Source organism: Strigops habroptila, chromosome W (assembly GCF_004027225.2).
Source record: "Strigops habroptila isolate Jane chromosome W, bStrHab1.2.pri, whole genome shotgun sequence".
NCBI classification, from domain to species: Eukaryota; Metazoa; Chordata; class Aves; order Psittaciformes; family Psittacidae; genus Strigops; species Strigops habroptila.
Window position 1 is genome coordinate 31131931 of NC_044301.2, and position 27621 is coordinate 31159551.

At 44.9% G+C, this 27621-nt stretch overlaps 1 protein-coding gene across 1 annotated transcript in view; it reads left to right on the plus strand.

Moving 5' to 3' along the window:
• Window positions 1-27621, plus strand: part of LOC115619003 (protein mono-ADP-ribosyltransferase PARP8-like) — a 100742-nt gene that overhangs the window by 59179 nt on the left and 13942 nt on the right. Inside the window, exons 13-14 of the mRNA XM_030511020.1 lie at window positions 23076-23168; window positions 26410-26535. Of these exons, the coding sequence (XP_030366880.1) occupies window positions 23076-23168; window positions 26410-26535 (219 nt within the window). The remainder of the gene's footprint in view (window positions 1-23075; window positions 23169-26409; window positions 26536-27621) is intronic.

The window sequence follows — 27621 nt, forward strand, 5'->3', positions numbered from 1 at the left end:
AGTTGTCCCTCTCTGGTATAAACAGAACGACAGCACACCTCGTTTAAGTGTTTTACTAGTTTTTCTGGATGTTGCACTTGTTCAGTGGAGAAGTTCCAAAGCACTGGAGGGGCCCACTGTCCTAGATACTTGCCCATACTATCCCACACACCCTGCCACTCATAACTGTCCAGCCTCAGGGAAAATCTCTTGGTGGTCCTCCTATATCGTCGTCTAACCCTAGACCAGATTTGAACCCTATACTGCTTAACTTTCAAGATTAAACGAATTAGGGTGTTCCCAGGGTGGGATGGCCGTGGGTAAAACACACTCCATATGTGTGTCAACATGCTGATCCCCAGCACAATCAGCAGGCAGGTTTCAAGGGTATTCAAAGGCCATCTAAAATCTTCAGAACTCTCAACTGCTGTTGCAAATAGGCTGGTGGGGGAATGGGGGGTGAAAGAGAATGCCTCCTTCGTAAGTTGACCCCCCGAGGAGAAAAAAAAAGATATGCAATTGCTAAAATTTTTCATTATATACCTCCCAAAGTACAGAGGTGATGGCCACGCTGGAAGCACAAACCAGACCAGTTTCGTGATCAATGAGCCTATTGTATGACAAGTCATTACCATGAAGTACAGTGAAACAAGAACCTTAGCCCAGGCCCCCCAGCCGATAAACACTAAAACAGCAAATAGTGGCTGTAAGTAAGGTACAACATGCTGAAACTCTGAGATCAAGCGCAACAAGTCTGAGAGCCAAATAATCACCATTGTGATGAGTAGTAACAGTGAATGCTTATCACAAATATGATTAGACACACTCTGGTCAGATCTGTTGTTATCTCAACCCTTTGTGCCCCACGTTGGTTGCCAAAAAGAACTGTCGTGGTTTGAGCCCAGCCGGTAACTCAGAACCACACAGCCGCTCACTCACTCCCCCCCTTCTTCCTCCCCCTGCTCCCAGAGGGATGGGGAGGAGAATTGAAAGAATGTAACTCCCACGGGTTGAGATAAGACCAGTCCCGCAACTAAGGTATAATACAAAACCACTACTGCTACCACCAATGATAATAACGATTAGTGAAATAACAAGGGGAGAGGATACAATTGCTCACCACCTGCCGACCGATACCCAGCCCGACCCGAGCAGTGATATGGGCCTTCCGGGTAACTCCCCCCGGTTTATATACTGGGCATGACGTGCTGTGGTATGGAATACCCCTTTGGCTTGTTTGGGTCAGGTGTCCTGTCTCTGCTTCCTCCCGGCTTCCCCTCCTCCCTGGCAAAGCATGAGACTGAGAAAGTCCTTGGTAGGAATAAACATTACTTAGCAACAACTAAAAACATCGGTGTTATCAGCATTGTTCCCAGGCTGAAAGTTAAAAAACACAGCACTGCACCAGCTACTAAGAAGGAGAAAAATGACTGCTATAGCTGAACCCATGACATTGAGTTTTATGCAATTGCAAAGAAGCCATACTCATTGATGCCGGTAAGGAATTTTATTCTGTAATCCTCGAGTATGTCAGCCTGACACCTTTCCTGAACTATAGTGTAGTTTAATTAATTGTCTTGAAATGCAGTTTAAAAAAGTCAGCAATTGCTATCACACAATAATTACATTCTTTTAATACTTTAAACTCCCATACCTGGGTGTAATTTTTGTGCTGGTTATTAGTGACTTGCGTAATTCTGATGTCTCATCCTTAGGACAGATGAAGATAGCAAGTGAAACTGTGAGCTAAAGTTTTTCCTTTCTGCAGATTTGCTCTACAGGCTATGCTTTTATCCTAATTATACAGCATCTTTAAATCAGTCTTTCTCAGCACATGCTTTCTTCTCAGTATTGTGTGGTCTGTTCTTAATATCTATTTCAATTTACTTTGCTTTCTTAAAATCTTGACATCTTTCCCATAACATAAGATCAACTTGATGACAAGATGTGTCTTTTTGTATAGCTTAATTTAGACACTAGATCCATATGTCAGACGTAGCACTACATGGAAGATGTCTGTTGCATAACACAATTGCATATGTTTGGCGTTATGCTCTTGGACACCTGTCTTTCTCCAGAGCCCATGGTACTAATCTGATCATGCAAATCATAGAATAATAGAAGAGTTTGGGTTGGAAGGGATCTTTAAATGTCATCTAGTCCAATCCCCCTGCTGTTTCAGGGATCCTGTTGTACACAGGAATCTTTGGATGTTTTTAGGCTCTAAATCAATTATTGAGGTTAAATAAAAAGTCTTAATGACTTACTGAAGATGAATAAAGACAAAATTCTTAGATTTCTCTTGGGAATTTCTTTACAGAACAAAGTATGGATCTTTCAGGACAACCATTTTTCTTTTGAGCTTCATAAGTTCCCTGAAATACAGAAGACCAGAATTACAGATACAGTCTCTGGGTGTACTCCACAAGTGCGTGTGCAGATAAAAACACATTACATAGATGGGGTAACTTCAAAACACTCACAAACTTTATCCTTTCACCAAGAACTTCAGCTGTATTACTGTAAAGGGGAAGGACAAAGGTCCTCTGGGATGGAAGGAGTCTTAGAAAAGTACTGTAACACTCTTCTTTATAAAGGTCCATGGTCCATTACTTCATTCCATCCCCTTTTTAAAATAGACAGTAAAGTAGGTGATGTATTCCTGTAGGTATTCACACCTTTTCCATATGAGATGAGGATGAATGTAATTTCTCATCATAGCATGTTTCTTTAGTATTTATTTCAAGAGCACAGTGAGATATAATGATTTCTTACCATGCACCCAAAGTTATAAAAGCTAAATTGGATGTTTAGAGATACACACTTATATAGAATGCCACTGAAAACTGCGAATTCCCTGAAATCACTGCGTGGCATGATTTGCAGTCTTTCTGCAAAGCACAGGGAAAATTCAATAAATATGTGGATCCTAAGAAGAAAAAGTATTATTTAACCTCTTGAATAACATAGGCCATACTATTTCATGCAGTTATTCCTAACAGTGATCAGAATCCTACATTTCAATCCCACTTTTCATAAAAGGATTAAGAAACAGCTTTGAAATCATTAGCAAGCATTGGGACTGCAGCCTTTATATCCAAACCACTCCTTTTTCCCATTTAAAGAATCACAAAGAGACTGCAAGGCGACCTGTGCTGCACAGTTCTCAGGAGCTGTCATCAGTCTCTTCTGAAGTAGCTCTTTGCTCAGCTTTGAAAAACAGTGGAAGGTACAAGTTTGGACACAGGTTTTGTGCTGAGAAGAGATGGAGAAGGCAGACCTAGTAAGCCTACTGAAAACACTAAGTCTGCTCAATTAAATCGTTAGGCAGTGCCCTGTGTTACTGTCTTTGAATTTGTTCTCAACAGAGAAGCTGTATAGATTACTGAGACATGGACTATTATTTGTTTGTAATTAATGGCTAGATTTGAATTGCTTCAAAACCATATTTTGAAATGCTTTTTTTCTGATATTTTCAAACAGTTGATACCTCATTCGCATGTGTTGTTCAAATAGGTAAATAGATTATCCTGATTTCTGTCAGACTTGACATATTAGACTAAATATTAGAAGTAAATTTAGGAAATTTTAATGACCTCCAAAAAGCCCATTCTGAAGTAGTGAGATATTCTACCACGGAGCAGGTATCTCTAGTGAAAAGCCCCTGAAAGTGGAGCTTGTTTCATCCACTGTCTTTCACCATCTTTTGAATATCTCCAAGGGTGGAGACTTCACAACCTTTCTGGGCAACCTGTTCCAGTTAGATCCTCATAGACAAGCTGTTGATGCATGGACTGGATAAGCAGATAGTGAGGCGGATTGAAAACTGGCTGGATGGCTGGTCTCAGAGGGTGGTGATCAGCGGCACAAAGTCTAGTTGGAGACCAGTAACTGGTGGTGTACCCCAGGGGTCAATACTGGGTGCAGTCCTGCAGTCCTGTTTATCTTCATTAATCATCTAGATGAACGTTGTAGTTTAAACCCAGCCAGCAACTAAGTACCATGCAGCCGCTCAGTCAATCCACACACCCCCCTTCTTGACTCGGGCAGGATGGGGAGGAGAATCTAAAGAATGTAAAACCCGGCGGTTTTTCAGTTTCACAACTAAAGAACATAAGAACAGTTTCATAACTAAAATAAGGTAAAATATAGTGATAATAGAAAGAATACCAACAATAACAATACTGAAAATAATAGGGAACAACAAAAAAAAAAGATAAATGAAAATTCAGAAAATACAAGTGATGCACAATACGACTGCTCACCACCCGCCAAATGATACCCAGCCTGTCCCCAAGCAGTTACCAATCCCTTTCAGGTAAGTCCCCTAAGTTTATATACCAAGCATGACGCTCTGTGGTATGAAATACCCCTTTGGCTAATTTAGGTCAGGTGTCCTGTCTCTGCTCCCTCCCAGCTTCTTGTGCCCCTCCTCACTGGCAGAGCATGAGAGACTGAAAAGTCCTTGATAAGGGTAAGTACTACTTAGCAGCAACTAAAACATTAGTGTGTGATCAACGTTATTCTCAGATTGTAAGCAAGGTATATTGTTTCTCAGTTTATGGTAATTTATTATACAGTGGGCCCTCTTCAGCACTGCATCACCTCCTCCTCTGGTGACAAAGCCAAAACACAGCACTATACCAGCTACAAGGAGGAAAAAATAACTGGTTTTGCTGAAACCAGGACAGTATCCACCCCTTATCCCATACCATATAAGTCATGCTCAGGTCTTATCCCATACCATATAAGTCATGCTCAGGTCCCAGACTTTCCAATATACGATCACTTTTTCTGTCTCTTGGCTTTGCTGATGACACTAAGCTATGTGGATCGGTTGATATGCTGGAGGGAAGGGATGCCATCCAGAGGGTACTTGACATGCTTGAGAGGTGGGCCAATGCCAACCTCATGAAGTTCAACAAAGCCAAGCACAAGGTCCTGCACCTGGGTCAGGGTAATCCCAGGCACAGCTACAGGTTGGGCAGAGAAGAGATTCAGAGCAGCCCTGCCCGGAAGGACTTGGGGGTGTTGGTTGACAAGAAACTGAACATGAGCTGTTGGTGTGCACTCACAGCCCAGAAAGTCAACCATATCCTGGACTGCATCAAAAGAAGCGTGACCAGCAGGTCAAAGGAGGTGATCCTGCCCCTCTACTCTGCTCTCATGAGACCTCATGTGGAGTACTGTGTGCAGTTCTGGTGTCCTCAACATAAAGACATGGATCTGTTGGAGCAAGTCCAGAGGAGGGCCACAAGGATGATAAGGGGGCTTGATCACCTCCTGTACGAAGACAGGCTAAGAAAATTAGGGCTGTTCAGCCTGGAGAAGGGAAGGCTGCATAGTGACCTCATAGCAGCCTTCCAATATCTGAACGGGGCCTACAAGGATGCAGAAGAGGGACTCTTCATCAGGGACTGTAGTGATAGGACAAGGGGTAATAGGTTTAAACTTAAACAGGGGAAGTTCAGGTTGGATATAAGGAAGAAGTATTTTACTGTGAGGGTGGTGAGGCACCGGAACGGGTTGCCCAAAGAAGTGGTAAATGCTCCATCCCTGGCAGTGTTCAAGGCCAGGTTGGACAGAGCCTTGGGCGACATGGTCTAGGGTGAGGCATCCCTGCCCATGGCAGGGGGGTTGGAACTAGATGATCTTAAGGTCCTTTCCAACCCTAACCATTCTATGATTCTATTATATATACATATATATACATACACACACGCACACAGATATCATTCCTCAGTCCATGGACCATCTGTATAAAAGTTTGTTGAGTTCATTCATTCCATGACGCTGGGCTTCATCTATCAAAACAGTCTTTCAGAGCAGGTGAGATGGTGTGTGGTGTTGGATTGTTGCCTGATGATGCCAGTTCAGATTTCATCACCACTGTGCTTGTCTGGTTTCATCAAAATTTATTCTTTGTTAGTGTGATGATAGAAAGGAAGACAGGTTCAGTCGTTCGTGATCTGAGGACAGTACTGGGAGACTCCTGCTGCTGCTGCTGGCTTTCCACGACATTGTTGTCTTCTGATGGTCATGGTAGCATATATTGTTTTCAAAGCCCAGAGCGGTAGAGGTGCGCATCTAGATGCCATAGAAGTGTTATATATCACATATATCAACAGCATATAATTGAATTCATTGGCTGTTTTCCCCCAAAATTAAATCCCCTTGAGATACACACTGGACTTCCCAATCTTCTGGCATAACCTGCCAGGTACACCCAGGTCCTTCAGTAAAAGCAATCCCACAAATGGGTTTGTCTTCACCTGAAGCAGGAAAAACCCAGACTGTTTTCCCAAGCAAATTCTTTATGTGCACCACAGGAACTTTATCCCCCTCTACAGTACATAAAAGTCATGATTGGGTTGAGCCAGTGCAATTGACAGATCCCCCAGTGTTGACCACCCAGGTGGCTTTTGGTAAATGTGTATCCCAGTGTTTGGAAGTCCCACCACCCATTGCTCTCAGTGTAGTTTTTAACAGCCCATTGTACCGTTTGATTTTCCCAGAGGCTGGTGCATGGTAGGGGATGTGATATACCCACTCAATGCCATGCTCTTTGGCCCAGGTATCATCATAGAATCATAGAATGGTTAAAGTTGGAAAGACCTTTAAGATCATCTAGTTCTAACCCCCTGGCCATGGGCAGGGACACCTTCCATTAGATGAGGTTGCTCAAAGCCCTGTCACACCTGGCCTTAAATACTTCCGGGGATGGGGCATCCATAACTTCTCTGGGCAACCTGCTCCAGTGTCTCACCACCCTCACAGTGAAGAATTTTTTCCTAATATCTAATCTGGATCTCTCCTCTGTCAGCCATTCCCCCCTTGTCCTGTCCCTACATGCCCTTTTATAAAGTCCCTCTCCAGATTTCTTGTATGCCCCCTTTAGGTACTGGAAGACTGCTAAAAGGTCTCCCCTGAGCCTTCCCTTCTCCAGGCTGAACAACCCTAACTTTCTCAGCCTGTCTTCATAGGAGAGGTGCTCCAGCCCCCTGATCATCTTTGTGGCCCTCCTCTGCACTCAAGCAGGTACATGTCCCTCTTGTGTTGCGGCCCCCAGAGGTGAACACAGTACTCCATGTGAGGCCTCAAGAGAGCAGAGGGGTAGAATCACCTCCCTCATCCTGCTGGCCACACTCCTTTTATGCAGCCCTGTCATGGTTTAAGCCCAGACGGCAACTCGGAACCACTCAGCCGCTCGCTCACTCCCTCCCTTCTTCCCCCCACCCCACTCCTGGAGGGATGGGGAGGAGAATCAAAAGAATGTAAATCCCATGGGTCGAGATAAGAACAGTCCAGTAACTAAGGTATAATACAAAGCTACCACTGCTACCACCAATAATAATAATGATAAGGGAAATAACAGGGGGAGAGAACACAAAACTAAAAGGGGAAAAGGAAAAGAAAACAATAAACAGCAGTGATGCACAATACAAATGCTCACCAGCCAACGATCGATACCCAGCCCAACCCAAGCAGTGATTTGGGCCTTCCAGGTAACTCTCCCCACTTTATATACTGGGCATGACGTGCTGTGGTATGGAATACCCCTTTGTCTAGTTTGGGTCAGGTGTCCTGTCTCTGCTTCCTCCCGACTTCTTGTGCCCCTCCTCACTGGCAGAGCATGAAAGACTGAAAAATCCTTGATCGGAATAAGCATTACTTAGCAACAACTAAAAACATTGGTGTGTTATCAGCACTGTTCTCAGGCTAAAGTCAAAAACAAAAGCACTGCACCAGCTACTAAGGAGAAAAATAACTGCTATGGCTGAACCCAGGACAAGCCCAGAAAGCGGTTGGCTGTCTGGGCTGCAAGTGCACACTGATGGCTCATGTTGAGCTTCTCATCAACCAACGCTCAGAGTCTTTCTCCTCAGAGTTGCTCTCAATCCTTTCTCTGCCCAGCCTGTAGTTGTGCTTGAAATTGCCCTGACCCAGGTGTTGGACCTTGCGATTGGCCTTATTGAACTTCATGAGGTTCACACTGGCCCCCCTCTCAAGCCTGTCAAGGTCCCTCTGGATGTCATCCCTTCCCTCCAGCATGTCTATGAGGTTGTTCCGGAAATGAGTCCCATTGTCGGACTCAATTCTCTCTGGGGTGCCGTGTCGCCATAAGACTTGTTATTCAAGGCCCAGGATAGCGTCCTGGGCAGTGGCATGGGGCACAACATATGTTTCCAGCCATGCAGTTGTTGCTTCCACCATTGTAAGCACATGGCCCTTGCCTTGGTGGGTTTGTGGGAGTGTGATATAGTCAATCTGCCAGGCCTCGCCATATTTGTACTTCAGCCATCATCCTGCATACCAGAGAGCCTGTAACTGCTTGGCTTGCTTAACTGCAGCATGTTTCACATTTGTGAGTAACTTGGGTGATAATGTCCATGGTCAACTCCACCCCTCAGTCTTGAGACCAAGACCATATGTTGCATCTCTGCCTTGATGGCCTGAGGTGTCATGGGCCCACTGGGCTAAAAATAATTCCCCCTTATGTTATAAATCTAAATCCATCTGAGCCACTTCAGTCTTAGCGGGTTTATCCACCTGCTGGTTGTTCTGGTGTTCCTCAGTGGCCCAACTCTTGGGTACATGAGCATCTACATGGCGTACCTTCACAATCAGGTTCTCCACCCGGGTAGCGATAACTTGCCACAATGAGGCAGCCCAGATGCCCATAGGGCATTTGCTACCATCTATGAGTCAGTGTACAGATAAAGTACTGGCCATTTTTCTCATTCAGCAGTGTCTAAAGCCATCTGGATAGCTTTCATATCTGCAAACTGACTCGACTCAACTTCTCCCTCAGCAGTTTCCAGAAGTTGTTGTAGGGGATTCTATACAGTCACCTTTGATCTCCAATTTCATACAACACGCCAAGACCCATCAGTAAAAATGTCATATTGCTTCTCAGTTTCTGGTAATTTATTATATAGTGGGCCCTCTTCAGCACTCCTCTACTGATGACATTCTGAAATCTTTGTCCTCTGGCCATAATGACTTCTGGGATTGCTGGATGACTGGCATTTCCTATTGGAGCATGCTGTGTGATTAGTGTGGCCCAGCATGAGAACATGAGGTGCCAGGAGGAGCTGCGCTTCTAGTGCCAATCACTTCTGAAGCAGCTCGAACCCCTTCATAGGCTGCCAGTACCTCTTTTTCAGTGGGAGTACAGCTGGCCTCTGATCCTCTGTATCCCCGACTCCAAACACCGAGGGGTCGACCTCAAGTCTCCCCTGGAGCTTTCTGCCAGAGGCTCCAGGTAGGACCATTCTCCCCAGCTGCGGTGTAAAGCACATTTTTCACATCTGGCCCGGCCCGGACTGGTCCAAGGGCTACTGCATGAACTATTTCTCGTTTAATTTGTTCAAAGGCTTGTTGTTGCTCAGGGCCCCATTTGAAATCATTCTTCTTCCAGGTCACGTGAAAGAGAGGGCTTACAATCAGACTGTAATTTGAGATGTGCATTCTCACAACACCTAAGAAAGCTTGTGTTTCTTTCTTGTTAGTTGGTGGAGACATTGCTGTTATCTTGTTGATGACATCTGTGGGGATCTGGCAATGTCCATCTTGCCTTTGTATTCCAACAAATAGAATCTCCTGTGCGGGTCCCTTGACCTTACTCCATTTTATGGCAAAACCGGACTTCAGCAGGATTTGTATTACTTCCTTCCCTTTCTCAAAAGCCTCTTCTGCTGTATTTCCCCACATGATGATGTTATCGATGTATTGCAGGTGTTCTGTATCTTGCCCCTGTTCCAGTGCAGTCTGGATCAATCCATGGCAGATGTTAGTGCTGTGTTTTTGCCACTTCCTCCCAGTTAGGCTGATTTCAGCCTCCAGTACAGTCAACTCTTGAGATCCTCCTGTCACTCCAGAAATATAAATGGGTTTCACCCCTTGATACCTTGATGGCATCAGGGTACACTGTGCACCGGTATCTACTAGAGCCTTATACTCCTGTGGGACTGATGTGCCAGGCCATCTGATCCACACAGTCCAGTAATCCCGATTGTCCCTCTCCTCCACCTGGCTGGAAGCAGGGCCCCTCTAATAGTGATCATAAGATTTTCCGCTTATGCCTTGTAAAAAGGGATTAGTATTCTTTATGACAGGAATTGGACTAAAATCAACTCTTCCACTCCATCTGGGAAGCTGCTCACCAGAGACTGGAGCAGCAGCTTTCCTGGAAGGATCATCCTTGACCATTGTTCTCCTCTTCAGTTCACGCACCCATTGCTCCAGAACTGAGGTAGGTTTTCCATCCCACTTTCTCATGTCTTCTCTGTGTTCCCACAGGTAAAACCATTCCTCCTGTATTTTCTCTCTTGAGCAGTAGGGTGCTTTCTGTTAATAGTTGAGACATGGGTTGGTACAGGTGAGGAGCTGAATAGGTTGAATAGATTGTCTCTCAATTTTTTAAACTCCTGGGACAGTTTTTCCACAGCTGAAATGATGGAAGAGGTGAGATTGTCTTTGAACTCTCGGAGATGACGAGTCTCTTCATCCACTATTGGTGGTGCTGCCTCACTCCAGGTCATTGATGCCAATGAGTGGACATATGATGATGGTGCACTCCGTGTAAGTTTCTGCCACATGGGTCATGTACATTTGACTTCATCTGGATCTACAGGTGCATTCCCAGCATCCAGCCTATGATAGATCATCTCTAGAATGGCTGATTCCCTCAGGGACTGGATGCCTCTCTCTATTGTGGTCCTGTTGGCTGAGCGACTCATAGTATCATCTTTGTAGGGAAAGCTTTCCTTCACAGCTGCCAGGAGCTGCCTCCAAAGGCTGAGGGCTCGTTTCTCTTTTGCAATCACTTTGTCAATTCCTCCTTCCCTAGCAAGTGATCCCAGCTGCTTGGCTTCCCTACCTTCTAGTTCGTGACCGTCGGCCCCATTGTCCCAGCATCGGAGCAACCGGGTGATGATGTGCTCCCCTGGAAGACGGGTGAAATCTTTTCGCATATTCCGCAGCTCAGTTGAGGTCCGGGGTGGCGAAGTCACCTCCTCTTCTTGTTCGTCTTCCTCTGATTCATGTATTAATAACTCTTGTTCAGATGCTGTCCCCTGTAGTAATTGCATTGGTACTTCGTCTTTCTTCACTGCAGGGGTTGCTCTTTGTGCCTCTCGTTTGCTTTTCCTCTTGCTTACAGGGCCATCTGATATTGGCATTGATTGGTCCTTTGGTTTAGCTGCAGTGTTTATCACTGTGGTTGGAGTGGCTGCAGTGTCTGCCACTACGGTTGGAGGAGCTGCAGTGTTTATTACTGTGGTTAGAGTGGCTGCACTGTCTGTTTTTGTGGTTGGTGTAACTATTGTGCTTGGGGATTGAGTAGCTGCGTTGTCTGTTGCTTTGCCATCAGATCCAATGGCATCTTTTTCCCTTTGAATGTGCTGGATAGTGTTGAGCTGGTTTCTACAGGTGAAGGCCAAGCCTCAGCACGTTACCATTATTTGTCCCTCTGTGGTATTGCCAGGATGACAGCACACCTCTTTTAAGTGATTTACTATTTTTTCTGGATTTTGCTCTTCCTGAGTGATGAAGTTCCAAAGCACTGGAGGGGCCCACTGGCCTAGGTACTTGCCCATACTATCCCACACACCCTGCCACTCATGACCGTCCAGCCTCAGGGAAAATCTCTTGGTGGTCCTCCTATATCGTCATCTAACCCTAGACAAGACCTGAACCCGACCTTGCTTAACTTTTGAGATCAGACGAAATAAGGCATTCACAGGGTGGGATGGCCGTGGATAAAACACACTCCGTATGTGTAGGAACATGCCGATCCCCAGCACAATCAGCAGGCAGGTCTCAAGGGTATTCAAAGGCCATCCAAAACCTTCAGAATTCTCAAATGCTGCTGTAAATAGCCCGGTGGGGGAGTGGGGGGTGTGAGGGAATGTCTCCTTCATAGGTTGATCCCCCTAGGAAGAAAAAAAGGTGTGTAATTGATAAAAAATTCCATTACATGCCTCACAAAGTATAGAGGTGATGACCAGCCAGACCAGTTTCATGGTCAATGAGTCTATTGTATTACAAGTCATTACCATGAAGTACAGTGAAACAAGAACCTTAGCCCAGGCCCCTCAGCTGATAAACACTAAAACAGCAAATAGTGGCTGTAAGGAAGGCATGATATACTGAAATTCCGAGATCAAGTGCAACAACTCTGAGAGCAAATAAATCACCATTGTGATGAGTGACTATTAATCCAAAACAATGAATGTTTATCACAAATATGATTAGACACACTCTGGTCAGATCTGTCGTTATCTCAACCCTTCGTGCCCCACATTGGGCACCACAAGATCTGTTGTGGTTTAAGCCCACACGGTAACTCAGAACCATGCAGCCTCTCGCTCACTCCCCCTCCTTCTTCCTCCCCCCACTCCCAGAGGGATGGGGAGGAGAATCGAAAGAATGTAAATCCCACTGGTTGAGATAAGAACAGTCCAGTAACTAAGGCATAATACAAAACTACTACTGCTACCACCAATAATAATAACGATAAGGGAAATAACAAGGGGAGAGGATACAATTGCTCACCACCCACCGACCGATACCCACCCTGACCTGAGCAGCGATCTGGGCCTTCTGGGTAACTCCCCCGGTTTATATACTGGGCATGACGTGCTGTGGTATGGAATACCCCTTTGGCCAGTTTGGGTCAGGTGTCCTGTCTCTTCTTCCTCCTGGCTTCCTGTGCCCCTCCTCCCTGGCAGAGCATGAGACTGAACAAGTCCTTGGTCAGAGTAAGCATTACTTAGCAACAGCTAAAAACATTTGTGTGTTATCAGCATTGTTCTCAGGCTAAAGTTGAAAACACAGCACTGTGCCAGCTTCTAAGAAGGAGAAAAATGACTGCTACAGCAGAACCCAGGACACCTATCACTACTTCCCCTAATGAAGAGTCCCTCTCCAGCATCATTGTAGGCCCTCTTCAGATATTGCAAGGCTGCTATGATGTCTCCATGAAGCCTTCTTTTCTCCAGGCTGAACCGCCCCAACTTTCTCATCCTGTCTTCATATGGGAGGTGCTCGAGCCCCCTTAATCCTTGTGGCCCTCCAGCTACTGAAGGCCTTTGTTGTGGTCCACTTGCCTCGGTGACATATAACATCTTCCTTGAAGGGATACTTTTCTTTCACATCTAGCAAGAGCCGCCTCCAGAGGCTGAAGATTTGTTTCTGTTTTGCAATTGACTGGTCAATTTCCCCTTCCCTAGCATGTATTCCCAGCTGCTTGGCTTCCATTCCCTCTAATTGAAACTGTTGGCCCCATTGTCCCAGAACTGGAGCAGCCAGGTGATGATGTGCTCACCTGGACATTGCCTGAAATCTTTTTGCACTGAGAAGTTACCTCCTGTTCTGCCTCTTCCTCTGTTTCTTGTTATGATTCCTGTGGTTCTGATGATGGCCCTTCTTCATCCTCCTTCACTAAAGAACTTGTTTTTCATTCCCATTTCATTTTGTGTATAGGGGCAATTGATACCGGCACGAGTTTGTTCTCTGGTTCAGTTATATTACCCATTGCCAGGGTCTGAGTGGTTGTCATGCTTGTTGTCAGGTTTTGAGTATTTGCACTACTGGTCACAGGAATTAAAACAGCCGCAGTGCTTGTTGACAAAGTTTGAATAGCCACTGTACTTGTCGCTGGAGTTTGAGTGGCTGCAGTGCTTGTTATGGGGATAAAAGTAACTGTGGCGCCTGTTGCCGGAGTTTGAGCAGCCATAGTACTGGTCATCAGAGTTTGAGTAGCCACAGTGCTTGTCGTCGAGATTGAAGTGGCTGCAATGCTACTTGCTGGGGTTTGAGTACCCATAGTAATTGCCACTGAGAATTGAATAGTTATAGTGCAAGTTGCAGGTGTTGAAGTAGCCGCAATCCTTCTTGATGGAGTTTGAGTAGCCTCAGTGCCTGTCACTGGCATCTGTCTCCCTCTTCTCCTTTGAGCCGCAGTGCTTCTCATCATGACTGGAGTAGCCACAGTTAGGTGTTTAACACTAAGCAAGATCTGAACCATATTCAACAACATATCCTAGCAATAGGGCCAGGCTGGTTTCAACATCCCAAGAATATTCAAAATTTTGAAAATTCTCAAATGCTGCTATAAATAGCCTAGTGGGGGAGATTTGGGAGGATGTCACCTCCATAGGTTAGCCCTCCGAGGAGAAAAGGCAAAAGTTATGATTATTAATAGTTCCCATTAGATGGCTACCAAACTATAGAGGTGATGGCAATGCTGAGTACACATACCAGATCAGTTTCATGACCAGCAATTCTATCAAGCCACTATTATAAAGTACAACGAAATGAGAACCTTAGCCCAGGTGATAAACACCAAACCAGGGAATATGTACTGCAAGTAAGGTGTTAAGTAATGCAACTCTGAGACAAAGAGCAACAACTCTGAAAGCAAATAAATCAACATTGTGACCAGTGACTATTAAACCAATACAATGAATGCTTATAACAAATTTGTTTTAACACACTCTGGTCAGATCTGTCGTTATCTCAACCCTTCGTGCCCCACGTTGGTCACCAGAAAAGGACTGTTATGGTTTAAGCCTAGCCGGCAACTAAGTACCATGCAGCCACTCACTCACTCCACACCTTCCCTTCCCAGGCACGATGGGCAGGAGAATTGAAAGAATGTAAAACTTGTTGGTTGAGATAAGAACAGTTTAATAATTGAAATAATGTAAAATATAGTGATAACAGGAATAGTACCAACAATAATGATACTGATAATTATAATAGGGAACAACAGAAAAAAAAGAGAAATGAAAATTCAGAAAACACAAGTGATGCACAATACGATTTCTCACCACCTGCTGACCCATACCCACCCTGTCCCTGAGCAGTGAAGGAGAACCTGCACCAGCAGTGCAGTATGGTGGTTACCATAAAAAGAAACATCAAGTAATTGTAGTGGGCGACTCTCTGTTGAAGGGTGCTCAGGCACCCATATGCCAGCCTGATAGGGAATTACAAGAGGTATGCTGCCTACTAGGGGCCACGATCCATGATGTTGCTGAGAGGGTTCCCCGGCTTGTCAAGAGCACAGATGACTACCCGCTGTTACTTCTTCATGTGGGTACAAATGACATAGCAAGCTGTAAAATAGGTGGGATCAAGGAAGACTATAGAGCCCTGGCAAGGCAGGTGAAAAACATTGGTGCCCAGGTCATTTTCTGGTCTATCCTACCAGTTAGGGAAATGGGGACAGCCAGAAGATGACGCATAGTGCAGATTAATGACTGGCTTCGTGGCTGGTGTCATCGAGAAGGTTTTGGCTTTTATGACAATGGGTTGTGCTTCAATGACTGTGGACAGAGAGGGATGGGATCCATCTGTCTAGTAGTGGCAAGAGAAGTCTTTGGCAGCAGGCTGGCCAATTTGGTGAGATGGGCTTTAAACTGAAGGACTCGGGGGGGGTGGGGTCCAGACTTTCAATGCTCACACCGTTGCTTCATCCTGGGGGGTAGATCTTGCTGACCAGTGCAGGGACAGATGTTGCTTGACTGCCTATCAAGATGAGGATCGAAGGGCTAACAACATCGAGGGTGTTTATGGTTATGATAAATCCTCTCACACCCCTTCTAGGGAAAATGGTTGTGAAATTACCTCCCTGAAGTGCCTGTATGCAAACACATGTAGCATGGGAAATAAACAGGATGAACTGGAAATCTATGTGTGGTCGCAGGGCCATGATCTCATTGCGATTACTAAGACAGGGTGGGATAGCTCATGACTGGGATGTTGTCATGGATGGCCATGTACTTTTTAGAAAGGACAGGTCAGAGAGGTGAGGTGGTGGAGTTGCTCTTTAAGTAAGTGAAAGAACACAGATGAATGAGTTGAGAGTTTATGGATGAGAATTAAGGGACAGGCTAATATGGGAGACACTGTTGTTTACTATAGGCCACCTGATCAGGAGGAGGAAGTTGATGAGGCTTTCTATGGGCAGCTAGAAATAGCCTCATGGTCACAGGCCCTGGTTCCCCTGGGGGACTTCAACCACCCCAATATTTGTTGGAGGGATAACGCTGCCCGACACACACAGTCCAGGAAATTCCTGCAGATCACTGAAGATAACTTGTTGTTACAAGTGGTGGAGGAGCCAACAAGGAAAGGTGCGTTGCTAGACCTTGTGCTTACAAACCAGGAGGGACTGGTTGATGATGTTAAGGTTGGGGACAGCCTTGGCTGTAGCAGTCATGAGATGGTGGAACTCAGGATCTTATATGGGGGCAGCAAAAGAGTAAGAAGGACTAGAACCCTGAACTTGTGGAGAGCTAACTTCAGCTTCCTCAAAGGCCTACTCAGAGGAATCCCATGAGATAGGGCTCTAGAAAAGAAGGGAGTCCAAGACAGCTGTTCATTTTTTAAGTACCACTTCCTCCAAGTCCAAGACCAGTGTATTCCCATGATGAAGAAATCAGGCAAAGGGGGCAGGAGACCTGTATGGATGAACAGGGAGATCCTAGTAAATCTTAAACTCAAGAAAGCTGGGAGGTGGAAAAAAGGACAGGCCAAGTAGGAGTACTATAGGAACATCGTCAGTGTATGCAGGGATGTGACAAGGAAGGCCAAGGCCCACTTAGAATTGAATCTGTGAAGAACATCAAAGACAACAAGAAGGGCTTCTGTATGTATATCAGCAGCAAAAGGAAGATAAGGAAAAATGTGGGGCTGCTGCTGAATCAGATGGGTGTCCTGGTAACAGAAGACACAGAGAAGGCAGAATTACTGAATGCCTTCTTTGCCTCAGTCTTCACAGCTAAGGATGGCTCTCAGGAGTCCCAGACCTTGGAGGTAAGAGATGAAGGCTGGAAAAAGAAAGACTTCCCCCTTGTCATAGAGACTTCGGTTAGGGATAGTCTAGAGAGACTTAACACCCATAAATCCATGGACCCTGATGGGATGCACCCAAGGGTACTGAGGATGCTGGCAGGGGTTGCTCTGTGGCTCTCCATCACATATGAAAAATCATGGAGAAAGATGAGGTGCCTGATGATTGGAGGAAGGCCAGTGGTACTCCCATCCACAAAAAGGGCTCACCTCCATCTCTGGAAAGGTGATGGAACAGGTCATTCTAAAGGTCATCAGTAAGCATGTAGAAGAGAAGAAAGTCATCAGGAGTAGTCAGCATGGATTCATCAAGGGTAAATCTTGAGTGACCAACCTAATCACCTTCTATAATAACATGCAAAGATGGGTCGACGAGGGGAGAGCAGTGGATGTTATCTACCTTGACTTGAGAAAGGCTTTTGACACTGTCTCCTCTCGTGGTTTGAGCCCAGCGGATAACTCGGAACCACACAGCTGCTTGCTCACTCCCCCCCTTCTTCCTCTCACCACTCCCAGAGGGATGGGGAGGAGAACTGGAAGAATGTAACTCCCACGGGTTGAGATAAGAGCAGTCCAGTAACTAAGGTACAATACGAAACCACTACTGCTACCACCAATAATAATAATGATAAGGGAAATAACAAGGGGAGAGGATACAATTGCTCACCACTCGCCAAACGATACCCAGCCCAACCCGAGCAGCAATCGGCCTCCTGGGTAACTCCTCCCAGTTGATATACTGGGCATGACGTGCCATGGTATGGAATACCCCTTTGGCTAGTTTGGGTCAGGTGTCCTGTCTCTGCTTCCTCCCGGCTTCCCCTCCTCCCTGGCAGACCATGAGACTGAGAAAGTCCTTGGTCAGAGTAAACATTACTTAGCAACAACTGAAAACATCGGTGTTGTCAGCGTTGTTCCCAGGCTGAAAGTCAAAACCAGAGCACTGCACCAGCTACTAAGAAGGAAAAAAATGACTGCTATAGCTGAACCCAGGACAGTATCCACCCCTTATTCCATACCATAAACGTCATTTTCAGATCCCACATTTTTCAATATACCATGGCTTTTGTCATATATATATATACACACCCCCACACCCACACACAGAGAGAAAGATATCATTCGTTAGTCCATGGACTCATCCCTATAAAGTTGCTGAATTCATCCAGTCCATGATGTCAGGGTCCATCTCTTGTAATAGTCTTTCAGGGCAGGAGGGACGGTGTATAGTGTTGGCTTGTTGCCTGCTGATGACACCGCCAAACTCGTCTGGTCACTGCTGAGCTCCTCTGGTTTCATCAAAATTCATTCTTTATTGGGGTGATGATCGGAGGGAAGTCAGGGTCAGTTGCTGGAGACCTGAAGATATCTAGCTGGTGGGCTATCAAAGCGTTATAGAGCAGGCAACAGCATACAATTGAGTTCATTGGCTGTTTTCCCCCAAAATTAGATCCCCTTGAGGTACACACCAGACTTGCTCATCTTCCCGCATTACCCACCAAGTATATCCAGGTCCCTGAGCAAAAGCAACCCCACGAGTGGGTTTGCCTTTACCTGAAGCAGGAATAACCCAAACTATCTTCCCCAACAAATTCTTTATGTGCACCACAGGAACTTTATCCCCCTCTACAGTACGTAAAAGTTCTGATTGGGCTGGGCCAGCCCTGTTGGCAGATCCCCTAGTGTTGACCAACCAGGTGGCTTTTGGTAAATGTGTATCCCAGTGTTTGAAAGTCCCACCACCCATTGCTCTCAGTGTAGTTTTTAACAGCCCATTGTACCGTTCGATTTTCCCAGAGGCTGGTGCATGGTAGGGGATGTGATATACCCACTCAATGCCATGCTCTTTGGCCTAAGTGTCTATGAGCCTGTTCCGGAAATGAGTCCCATTGTCTGACTCAATTCTCTCTGGGGTGCCGTGTCTTGATTCTCAAGGCCCAGGATAGTGTTCCGGGCAGTGGCATGGGGCACAGCGTATGTTTCCATCCATCCGGTGGTTGCTTTCACCATGGTAAGCACATGGCACTTGCCTTGGCAGGTTGGTGGGAGTGTGATATAGTCAATCTGCCAGGCCTCTCCATACTTGTACTTCAGCCATCGTCCTCCATACCAAAGAGGCTTTAACCGCTTGGCTTGCTTAATTGCAGCACATGTTTCACATTCAGGAATAACCTGGGCAATAGCGTCCATTGTTAAGTCCACCCCTTGTTCACGAGCCCATCTATATGTTACGTCTCTGCCTTGATGGCCTGAGGTGTCATGGGCCCACCGGGCTAAAAATAATTCACTCTTATGTTGCCAATCCAAGTCCATCTGAGCCACTTCAATCTTAGCAGCTTTATCCACTTGCTGGTTGTTCTGATGTTCCTCGGCGGCCCGACTCTTGGGTACATGAGCATCTACGTGGCGTACCTTCGCCACCAGGTTCTGAAACTGGGCAGTGATATCTCGCCACAGTGGACCAGCCAAGTTGGGTTTACTTCTGCATTGCCAGTTGCTCTGCTTCCATTGCTGCAACCACCCCCACAGGGCATTTGCCACCATCCATGAGTCAGTAGAGAGATAAAGTACTGGCCATTTTTCTCATTCAGCAATGTCCAAGGCCAGCTGGATGGCTTTCGCCTCTGCAAACTGACTTGATTCACCTTCTCCTTCAGCAGTTTCTGCAACTTGTCACAGGGGACTCCACACAGCTGCCTTCCATCTCTGATGTTTTCCCACAATACAGCAGGACCCATCAGTAAACAAGGCATATTGCTTTTCACTCTCTGACAGTTCATTCTATGGTGAGGCCTCTTCAGCAGCATCACCTCCTCTTCTGGTGACATCCCAAAATCTTTGCCCTCTGGCCAGTCCATGATGACTTCTAGAATTCCTTGACGACTGGGAGCTCGTTGTGTAATTAGTGCGGCCCACTTACTCCATGTAGTATCAGTTGCATGATGTGTGGAGGAGACCCTGCCTTTGAACATCCAGCCCAGCACAGGCAACCGGGGTGCCAGGAGGAGCTGTGCTTCTAGTGCCAATCACTTCTGAAGCAGCTCGAACCCCTTCATAGGCTGCCAGTATCTCTTTTTCAGTGGGAGTATAAATGGCCTCGTATCCTTTATATTCCCAATTCCAAAAGCCAAGGGGTCGACCTCGAGTCTCCCCTGGAGCTTTCTGCCAGAGGCTCCAGGTAGGACCATTCTCCCCAGCTGCGTTGTGAAGCACATTTTTCACATGTGGCCCGGCCCAGTCTGGTCCAAGTGTTCTGCATGGTCTGTCTTTCGTTTAATTTGTTCAAAGGCTTGTTGTTGCTCAGGGCCCCATTTGAAATCATTCTTCTTCCGGGTCACGTGGTAGAGAGGGCTTACAATCAGACCGTAATTTAGGATGTGCATTCTCCAGAACCCCACAACACCTAAGAAAGCTTGTGTTTCTTTCTTGTTAGTTGGTGGAGACATTGCTGTTATCTTGTTGATCACGTCTGTGGGGATCTGGCGACGTCCATCTTGCCATTTTATTCCCAAAAATTGAATCTCCTGTGCAGGTCCCTTGACCTTACTCTGTTTTATGGCAAAAGCAGCCTTCAGCAGGATTTGGATTATCTTCCTCCCTTTCTCAAAAACTTCTTCCGCTATATCACCCCACACAATGATGTCATCAATGTATTGCAGGTGTTCTGGAGCTTGCGCCCTTTCCAGTGCAGTCTGGATCAGCCCATGGCAGATGGTAGGGCTGTGTTTCCACCCCTGGGGCAGTCGGTTCCAAGTGTACTGGACGCCCCTCCAAGTGAAAGCAGTTGTGGCATACCACTTGGCTGCCTTTGACTCCAATTCATATTGAAGTTCTAGCATGTCTGGTACGGCAGGACTCGATGATGGTGTGACTTCTTTCAGGCCACGATAGTCTACTGTTAGTCTCCACTCTCCATTAGACTTTTGCACTGGCCATATGGGCATATTAAAGGGTGAGCGGGTCCTGCTAATCACTCCTTGGCTCTCCAGTCTATGGATCAGCTTATGGATGGGAATCAGGGAGTCTTGATTGGTGTGATTTTGCTGCGGGTGCACTGTTGTGGTTGCAATTGTTACTTGTTGTTCTTTGACCTTCAGCAACCCCACAACAGAAGGATCCTCTGAGAGACCGGGCAAGGTGGACAGCTGCTTAATTTCCTCTGTTTCCAAGGCAGCAATACCAAAAGCCCATCTATACCCTTTTGGGTCTTTGAAGTACCCTCTCCTGAGATAGTCTATGCCAAGGATGCATGGAGCCCCTGGACCAGTCACAATGGGGTGCTTTTGCCACTTCCTCCCAGTCAGGCTGATTTCAGCCTCCAGTACAGTCAACTCTTGGGATCCTCCTGTCACTCCAGAAATATAAATGGGTTCCAGCCCTTGATACCTTGATGGCATCAGGGTACACCGTGCACCGGTATCTACTAGAGCCTTATACTCCTGTGGGACTGATGTGCCAGGCCATCTGATCCACACAGTCCAGTAAACCCTATTATCCCTCTCCTCCACCTGGCTGGAGGCAGGGCCCCTCTAATAGTGATCATAAAATTCTCCACTTATGTCTTGTAGAAAGGGATTAGTATTCCTTATCACGGGAGCTGGAGTAAAATCAGCTCTTCCACTCCATCTGGGAAACTGCTCACCAGAGACTGGAGCAGCAGCTTTCATGGGAGGATCATCCTTGACCATTGTTCTCCTCTTCAGTTCACGCACCCGTTGCTCCAGAACTGAGGTAGGTTTTCCATCCCACTTTCTCATGTCTTCTCCCTGATCCCGCAGGTGAAACCATAGGGCGGCCCGTGGTGTGTACCTCCTATATTTTCTTCTCGAGCAGTAGGGTGCTTTCTGTTAATAGCTGAGACATGGTTTCGTACACATGGGGAGCTGGATAGATCGGATAAATTGTCTCTCAATTGTTTGAACTCCTGGGACAGTTTTTCCACAGCTGAAATGATGGAAGGGGTGAGATTGTCTTTGAACTCTCGGAGTTGACTAATCACTTCATCCACTGTTGGTGGTGTTCCGTCGTTCCAGGTCATTGATGCCAATGAGTGAGCATACGGTGATGGTGCACTCCGTGTAAGTTTCTGCCACATGGGTCGTGTACATTCGACTTCATCTGGATCTACAGATGTGTTCCTGGCATCTGGCCTATGATAGATCATCTCTAGAATTGCTGATTCCCTTAGGGACTGGAGGCCTCTCTCTATTGTGGTCCTGTTGGCTGAGCGACACGTAACACAGTCTTTGTAGGGAAACCTTTCCTTCACAGCTGCCAAGAGCCGCCTCCAAATGCTGAGGGCTTGTTTCTCTTTTGCAATCACTTTGTCAATTCCTCCTTCCCTAGCAAGTGATCCCAGCTGCTTGGTTTCCCTACCTTCTAGTTCGTGACCGTCGGCCCCATTGTCCCAGCATCGGTGCAACTAGGTGACGATGTGCTCCCCTGGAAGACGGGTGAAATCTTTTCGCATATTCCGCAGCTCGGTTGAGGTCTGGGGTCGAGAAGTCACCTCTTCTTCCTCTTCCTCTGATCCACATAGTACTAACTCTTGTTCAGATGCTGTCCCCTGTAGTCCCCTATAGCTGAACCCAGGATTCTCCCATAAATCCTTGTAGGTAAGCTTAAGAAATGTGGGTTAGATGAATGGCATCTTCTCACAGAAGCCACCCCTGTAGTCCCCCTGCTACCAAACCCTCGCCACACAAACCCAATACAGTTAGTCAAAAACTCAGTTGAAAGTAGCTTCTTCAAGAAGTTTTTCTTCTGGATTTTTGTGTGTTCTTAACAGCAGAATAACAATCTTTCTTTGAAGAATAAACCTGCATTTATGAAAGGGTGGTGCCCCCATTCACTTCTGAATTTGTTCTCCATTACTTTTAATTATGTAAGAAGTTTTCAGAGTCTGATAGGACAGTGTAATGGATATTTGGGTACTGTGTCTGTAATTTTGGCTTTGTAATCTGTTTGCATTTCTTTTAAGTTTAGCCTCTGTGAATACTTATGAGTTTTAGAGTTCTTAACACTTGTTCTTCAGATTATTAAAATGCTTCTCTACTGTATCTGTCTTCCACAATAATTGACATGTATTCATAATTTGAAGTTAATGTTGCAGTTTATATCTGAAGAAAAAAAATCACATTAAATGTGTTTGGTGTTTGTTTTTGGTATTGCATAATAAAACTGATAACCCAAAACTAGAACAAAAATATAATTAACTTACTTTCTCTGTGTAGCCCACTGTTTGTGAACGGGAGCTCTGTGTATTTGCTTTCCAAACATTAGGAGTGATGAACGAAGCTGCTGATGAAATTGCAACTGGGGCTCAGGTAGAATTATGTAACGCTTATTACATGTCTGATTTTTTTATAGTATACTCAGTCTTCTCAATCTCTTCTAGTATTTATTTTGACTTGTATTCCCCATATGAGTACTCTTTGGTAAGTATTATTTGTTTATCCACTCTTATAGCTGTAAATACACTGTTTTATGCATGGCATTTTCAAACAGTACTAATGAGGTGCTTCAATTTTTTCACTTCCATGGAATAAGAGTAGCCTTGTTTTTTTGTTCTATTGCATTCAGTTAGGTCACCTGTGTTGTTAATAAAGGCAGCCATTGTAATTTGGAGATAATTCCTATTTATTTTCACCTAATGAGCCATTACTACTCTCATGCAGTTAATAAGCTACTTCCTGTTCATGGTGTTAGGATGCAGCTATCCACTGAGCATCTGTTTTTTTGATCATTAATTAACAGTGGGAAAGTCCTTAATGATGTTGCTACATAGGGTTTTTTCCTCTTTTCTCAATGATAATGAATTTAATATAAGCTTGCTTCCCGACTCTAAGTTCAGTTAGTTATTAATGAACTGAACTCTAAGTTCATTTATTAATGTAGTTATAATCATCATTTACTTTCATAATTTTGTATGTGCCTTTAAACAAAGTATTTCAAACTATGTTTCCAAATCACATTTAACCTTAGATTACAATAGTTAGAGGACTTCATAGAATCACAGAATTATAGAATCAACTAGGTTGGAAAAGACCTTTAAGATCATCAAGTCCAACCTTTACCCCAGGACTAACAAGACCACCACTAAACAATGTCACTAAGGGCCTCATCTACATGTTTTTCGAACACTTCCAGGGATGGTGATTCCACCACTTCATTGGGAAGCCTGTTCCAATACCTGATCACCCTCTCTGTGAAGAAATTTTTCCTAATATCCAATCTAAACCTCCCCTGGCACAGCTTGAGGCCGCTACCTCTTGTCCTATCACTGTCCTACCCCCACCTCACTACAGCCTCCTTTCAGGTAGTTGTAGAGAGCGATAAGGTCCCCCTGAGCCTTCTCTTCCCCAGACTAAACAACCCCAGTTCCCTCAGCCATTCCTCATAAGAATTGTTCTCCAGACCCTTCACCAGCTTTGGTGCCCTAAATTACTAATTCAGTAAATTAAAATATAAAAAGATCTTCTGTTTAAGATCTTAAGTTAAAATTCTACACATCTTATGGAAAAGTGCATTCCTGTCTGATTTCCTATACGTGTCGCTCACTGTGTGCTTACATAGTAAGCAGCAGTTTTTGGAAAAGCAAATGTTCAGTTCAGTTAACTTTAACACTAGTGTGTCTACCTACTGGAAATAAACTATTTGGCTAAGTGCCTGAATGCCACCTATGGGCATATCCTCAAAGGAAGAAACATGCAGCAGTGTACACCAGCTTCTTCACTTGAGTATATAACTGTGGGATCTTAACATCAGGTCATCTGATGTCTGAAGACAGTTAGATGGCTATATTTGCAACATCCAGCATGCTGAACATTGGGATACCTGTGCAAGCTGACAGGAGAGGTGGTCTTGATTAGCACCCACTCTGCTTTGCATTGGTATCACTGTTGCAGGCATATGCGGAGCTTGCTCTAGATCTCTAGAGTACCTCTACGTCTACAGAGCTCTGCTGAAGAGTACTGAAGTGATTACAACCTTAATGGTACTTAAGAGTTACATAAGAGGTTTTGTCAATTGTCCCATTGAACCTGGATGACTAAACTTTGCTAAGGCTCACTCTAGTGATAGTATTGCACCCAGCACACTACATCTGATCTGGTCAATTGCAGGGTGTATGAACTTAGGTACAATTTCATGGTAATACATTTACACAGTTCCAGGCCTGTTGCCTGACCTGGCTGTGTATGCAGACTCCTGGTCTCCTTTGCAAATGCTAATGCAGATGCCCTATTTTGAAACATACATCACACTTGCAGATATTATAAACAGGAAAGAAAACAGCACCATGGAGGAAGGAAAAAATATTTTAAAAAATTAATTTTTCAATATATGTGAGATATTTAGTAACTGGAGCTAACAGAATATTTTTAAACTGATGGAGAAAATTACCCATTCATGCTAAAGGAGCAGAGAAGAATGGCAACAGTATCACTCACTGCAGCGCAGTTCCTTTTCCCTTTCATCATGATTCTCATTTTCATTCTTCTTCTCTAAAGGACCATCAATTTTTTTTTACTCCAAATGGTCAAGATACAATAGCAGATATATAATAACTTCTAGAACTGCTTGAGCTGTGAGATGAGATCTGATCCATGTGGAACTGTGGGAAGAACCAAGGATGCCTACTAATTATGGCATCAGCTTTTCCTTTTTTGCATAGAAACGCCTATTTTCACACAGGAACATTTTCAGAAGGCACAGAGAAACTGGGGGGAGATGAGCTGATTTGCAGCTACGTTTTTATGTAGCAACTTTGGATTTCATTATGAGCTGGATTTAGGTTTCACAGTTGCCAGAAAGCTGCATTCTCTCTGTTTTGTGATTGCTGTAGTCTATTTTTAACCTCTGAGTTACAAATTTTGAAACGATTATGCATAAATCTGTTGCTAAGTTGTATATGTACCTATGTGCACATATGTGAATACATGCTCATGTACACATTACATGCATAATCTTACAGTGAAATCTTGGGAATCATAGATATTCAAAGCCATGTCATAATTTTGTACAACAGGAAGGAAGGAAGGAAGATTTCCTAGTGTGAGCCATGCAAATGACTTAAATCACTACACTGTTCTGGCCTTAGCAGAAGCAATGTTTGCTAGTGTTTCCATGATTACAATCTTCAGAACAGCGGGCAGTGATACGGATTCACAGTCCCTCTTTCCTGAGGAACATTTTTCACTGGCATCTACTGCACAAAGATATGTAGATTAAGAACAATTTAATTTCCCTAGAGAATTAATTTCATCCAGGAATTAGCACATGTACACAAAAGAAAGCAGGACTGCAAGCAATGTATTTGATGTGCTAATACATTTAGGACCAGATACTGGTCCTACTTATGCACCTGGAGTAATGTACTGGGGCTGGACCCAAAGCCAATAGGTCAATAGAAAAATTTCAGTCTTAAACTATGTCCCATGAATAACATGGTTTGGGTAATACAGATAACAATGAAATATGGTATTACTGTAATGTGTATAAAAAAGCAGAGTGGATGATACAATATGAAAGAACATATATTAAATAAATATTTTTCTTTATCCCTAGGTAGTTGATCTGTTAGTATCCATGTGTCGGTCTGCATTAGAATCACCTAGGAAAGTTGTCATTTTTGAGCCATATCCTTCTGTAGTTGATCCTAATGATCCTCAGATGCTGGCCTTTAACCCCAGGGTAAGTAGTTATCTTTCATTATGTCATAGCTTAGTTTCAGTCATGCATTAGATTTCAAAGCAAAGCTGCCTTCCAGAGGAGTCTCCTTTACTGTAAGAGATAGAGCTCCAGAATATAGCACAAGCGTGTGACTATTTTCAGAACTTTGTAGTTATTTTAATTGTCTCTGAGAAGGTATTTGTGAATAAACTGTAAGTTGCATGAGAAGTTATGTTGAAGCCAAAACCTTCTTTCAGGGTACAAATTCTAGGTGCAAAATTTTATATTCTTAGTGTCTTTCAGTGCACACATTGGACACAAAGAGAAAGATGGCCTTCGGGAGGTGTAGACCATGTAGACTGGGGGATTTCCAGTCTGTCTTTTTATTCTTAAAGTGGTTATTGCTGTCATCTCATTTTCTCTTTGCAAACAAGTATGTCCTTAAACTTAATTTTATCAAATGTTGGACATACATAACATTTGAGTTTTGTACAAGCATCAAATTTTGAACTAAAGAATTGTGTTTCCACCACTTGCTCCTCAGGCTGCAAATGCTGCCTCTCAGGGAAGTCCTAGGGAAGCTGTGAACTATTACGGTTCATTTGAGTCATCCTCAAGGGTGTAACTGAGAACTTTGGATGTCCTGCATTGTGATGCATTTCACTTTTTGGGAACAAAGGCCAGTTAGCAGTGGTCTTTCTCAGAGGAAGGGGTGAGTGTGTTCTGTAGCATGCGGGAAGGAAGACTTGCCTGGATGTGCTTGGAAAGGGGCTGATGAGGAGACAGCTAGTCTGGCAGCTAGGTAGGGTGGGGGGTTGAAGCAGATGAGGGAATGTGAAAAGGGGTCACGCCAGAAGAGGAGAGAGCCCCTGGGCTGGCAGGGCCCACACCACCTCCTTCCAGCTTCTTGCCAGCATGGACAAGGAGAAAGCCCATGGGCAGAAGTTGGCAAGACCCAAAGATGGGGAACAAGAAGACTCCTGAAGGCAACTTGGCATGTGGAGCTGGTGAAGCATGGACTGTTAAGCTCATCTGCTCAGAAAAGTTGTAGCCCTCTGGTAGAGGTTCCCAGTCAGAAGGTGGACAAGGGTCAGGGTGAGGCAGAGG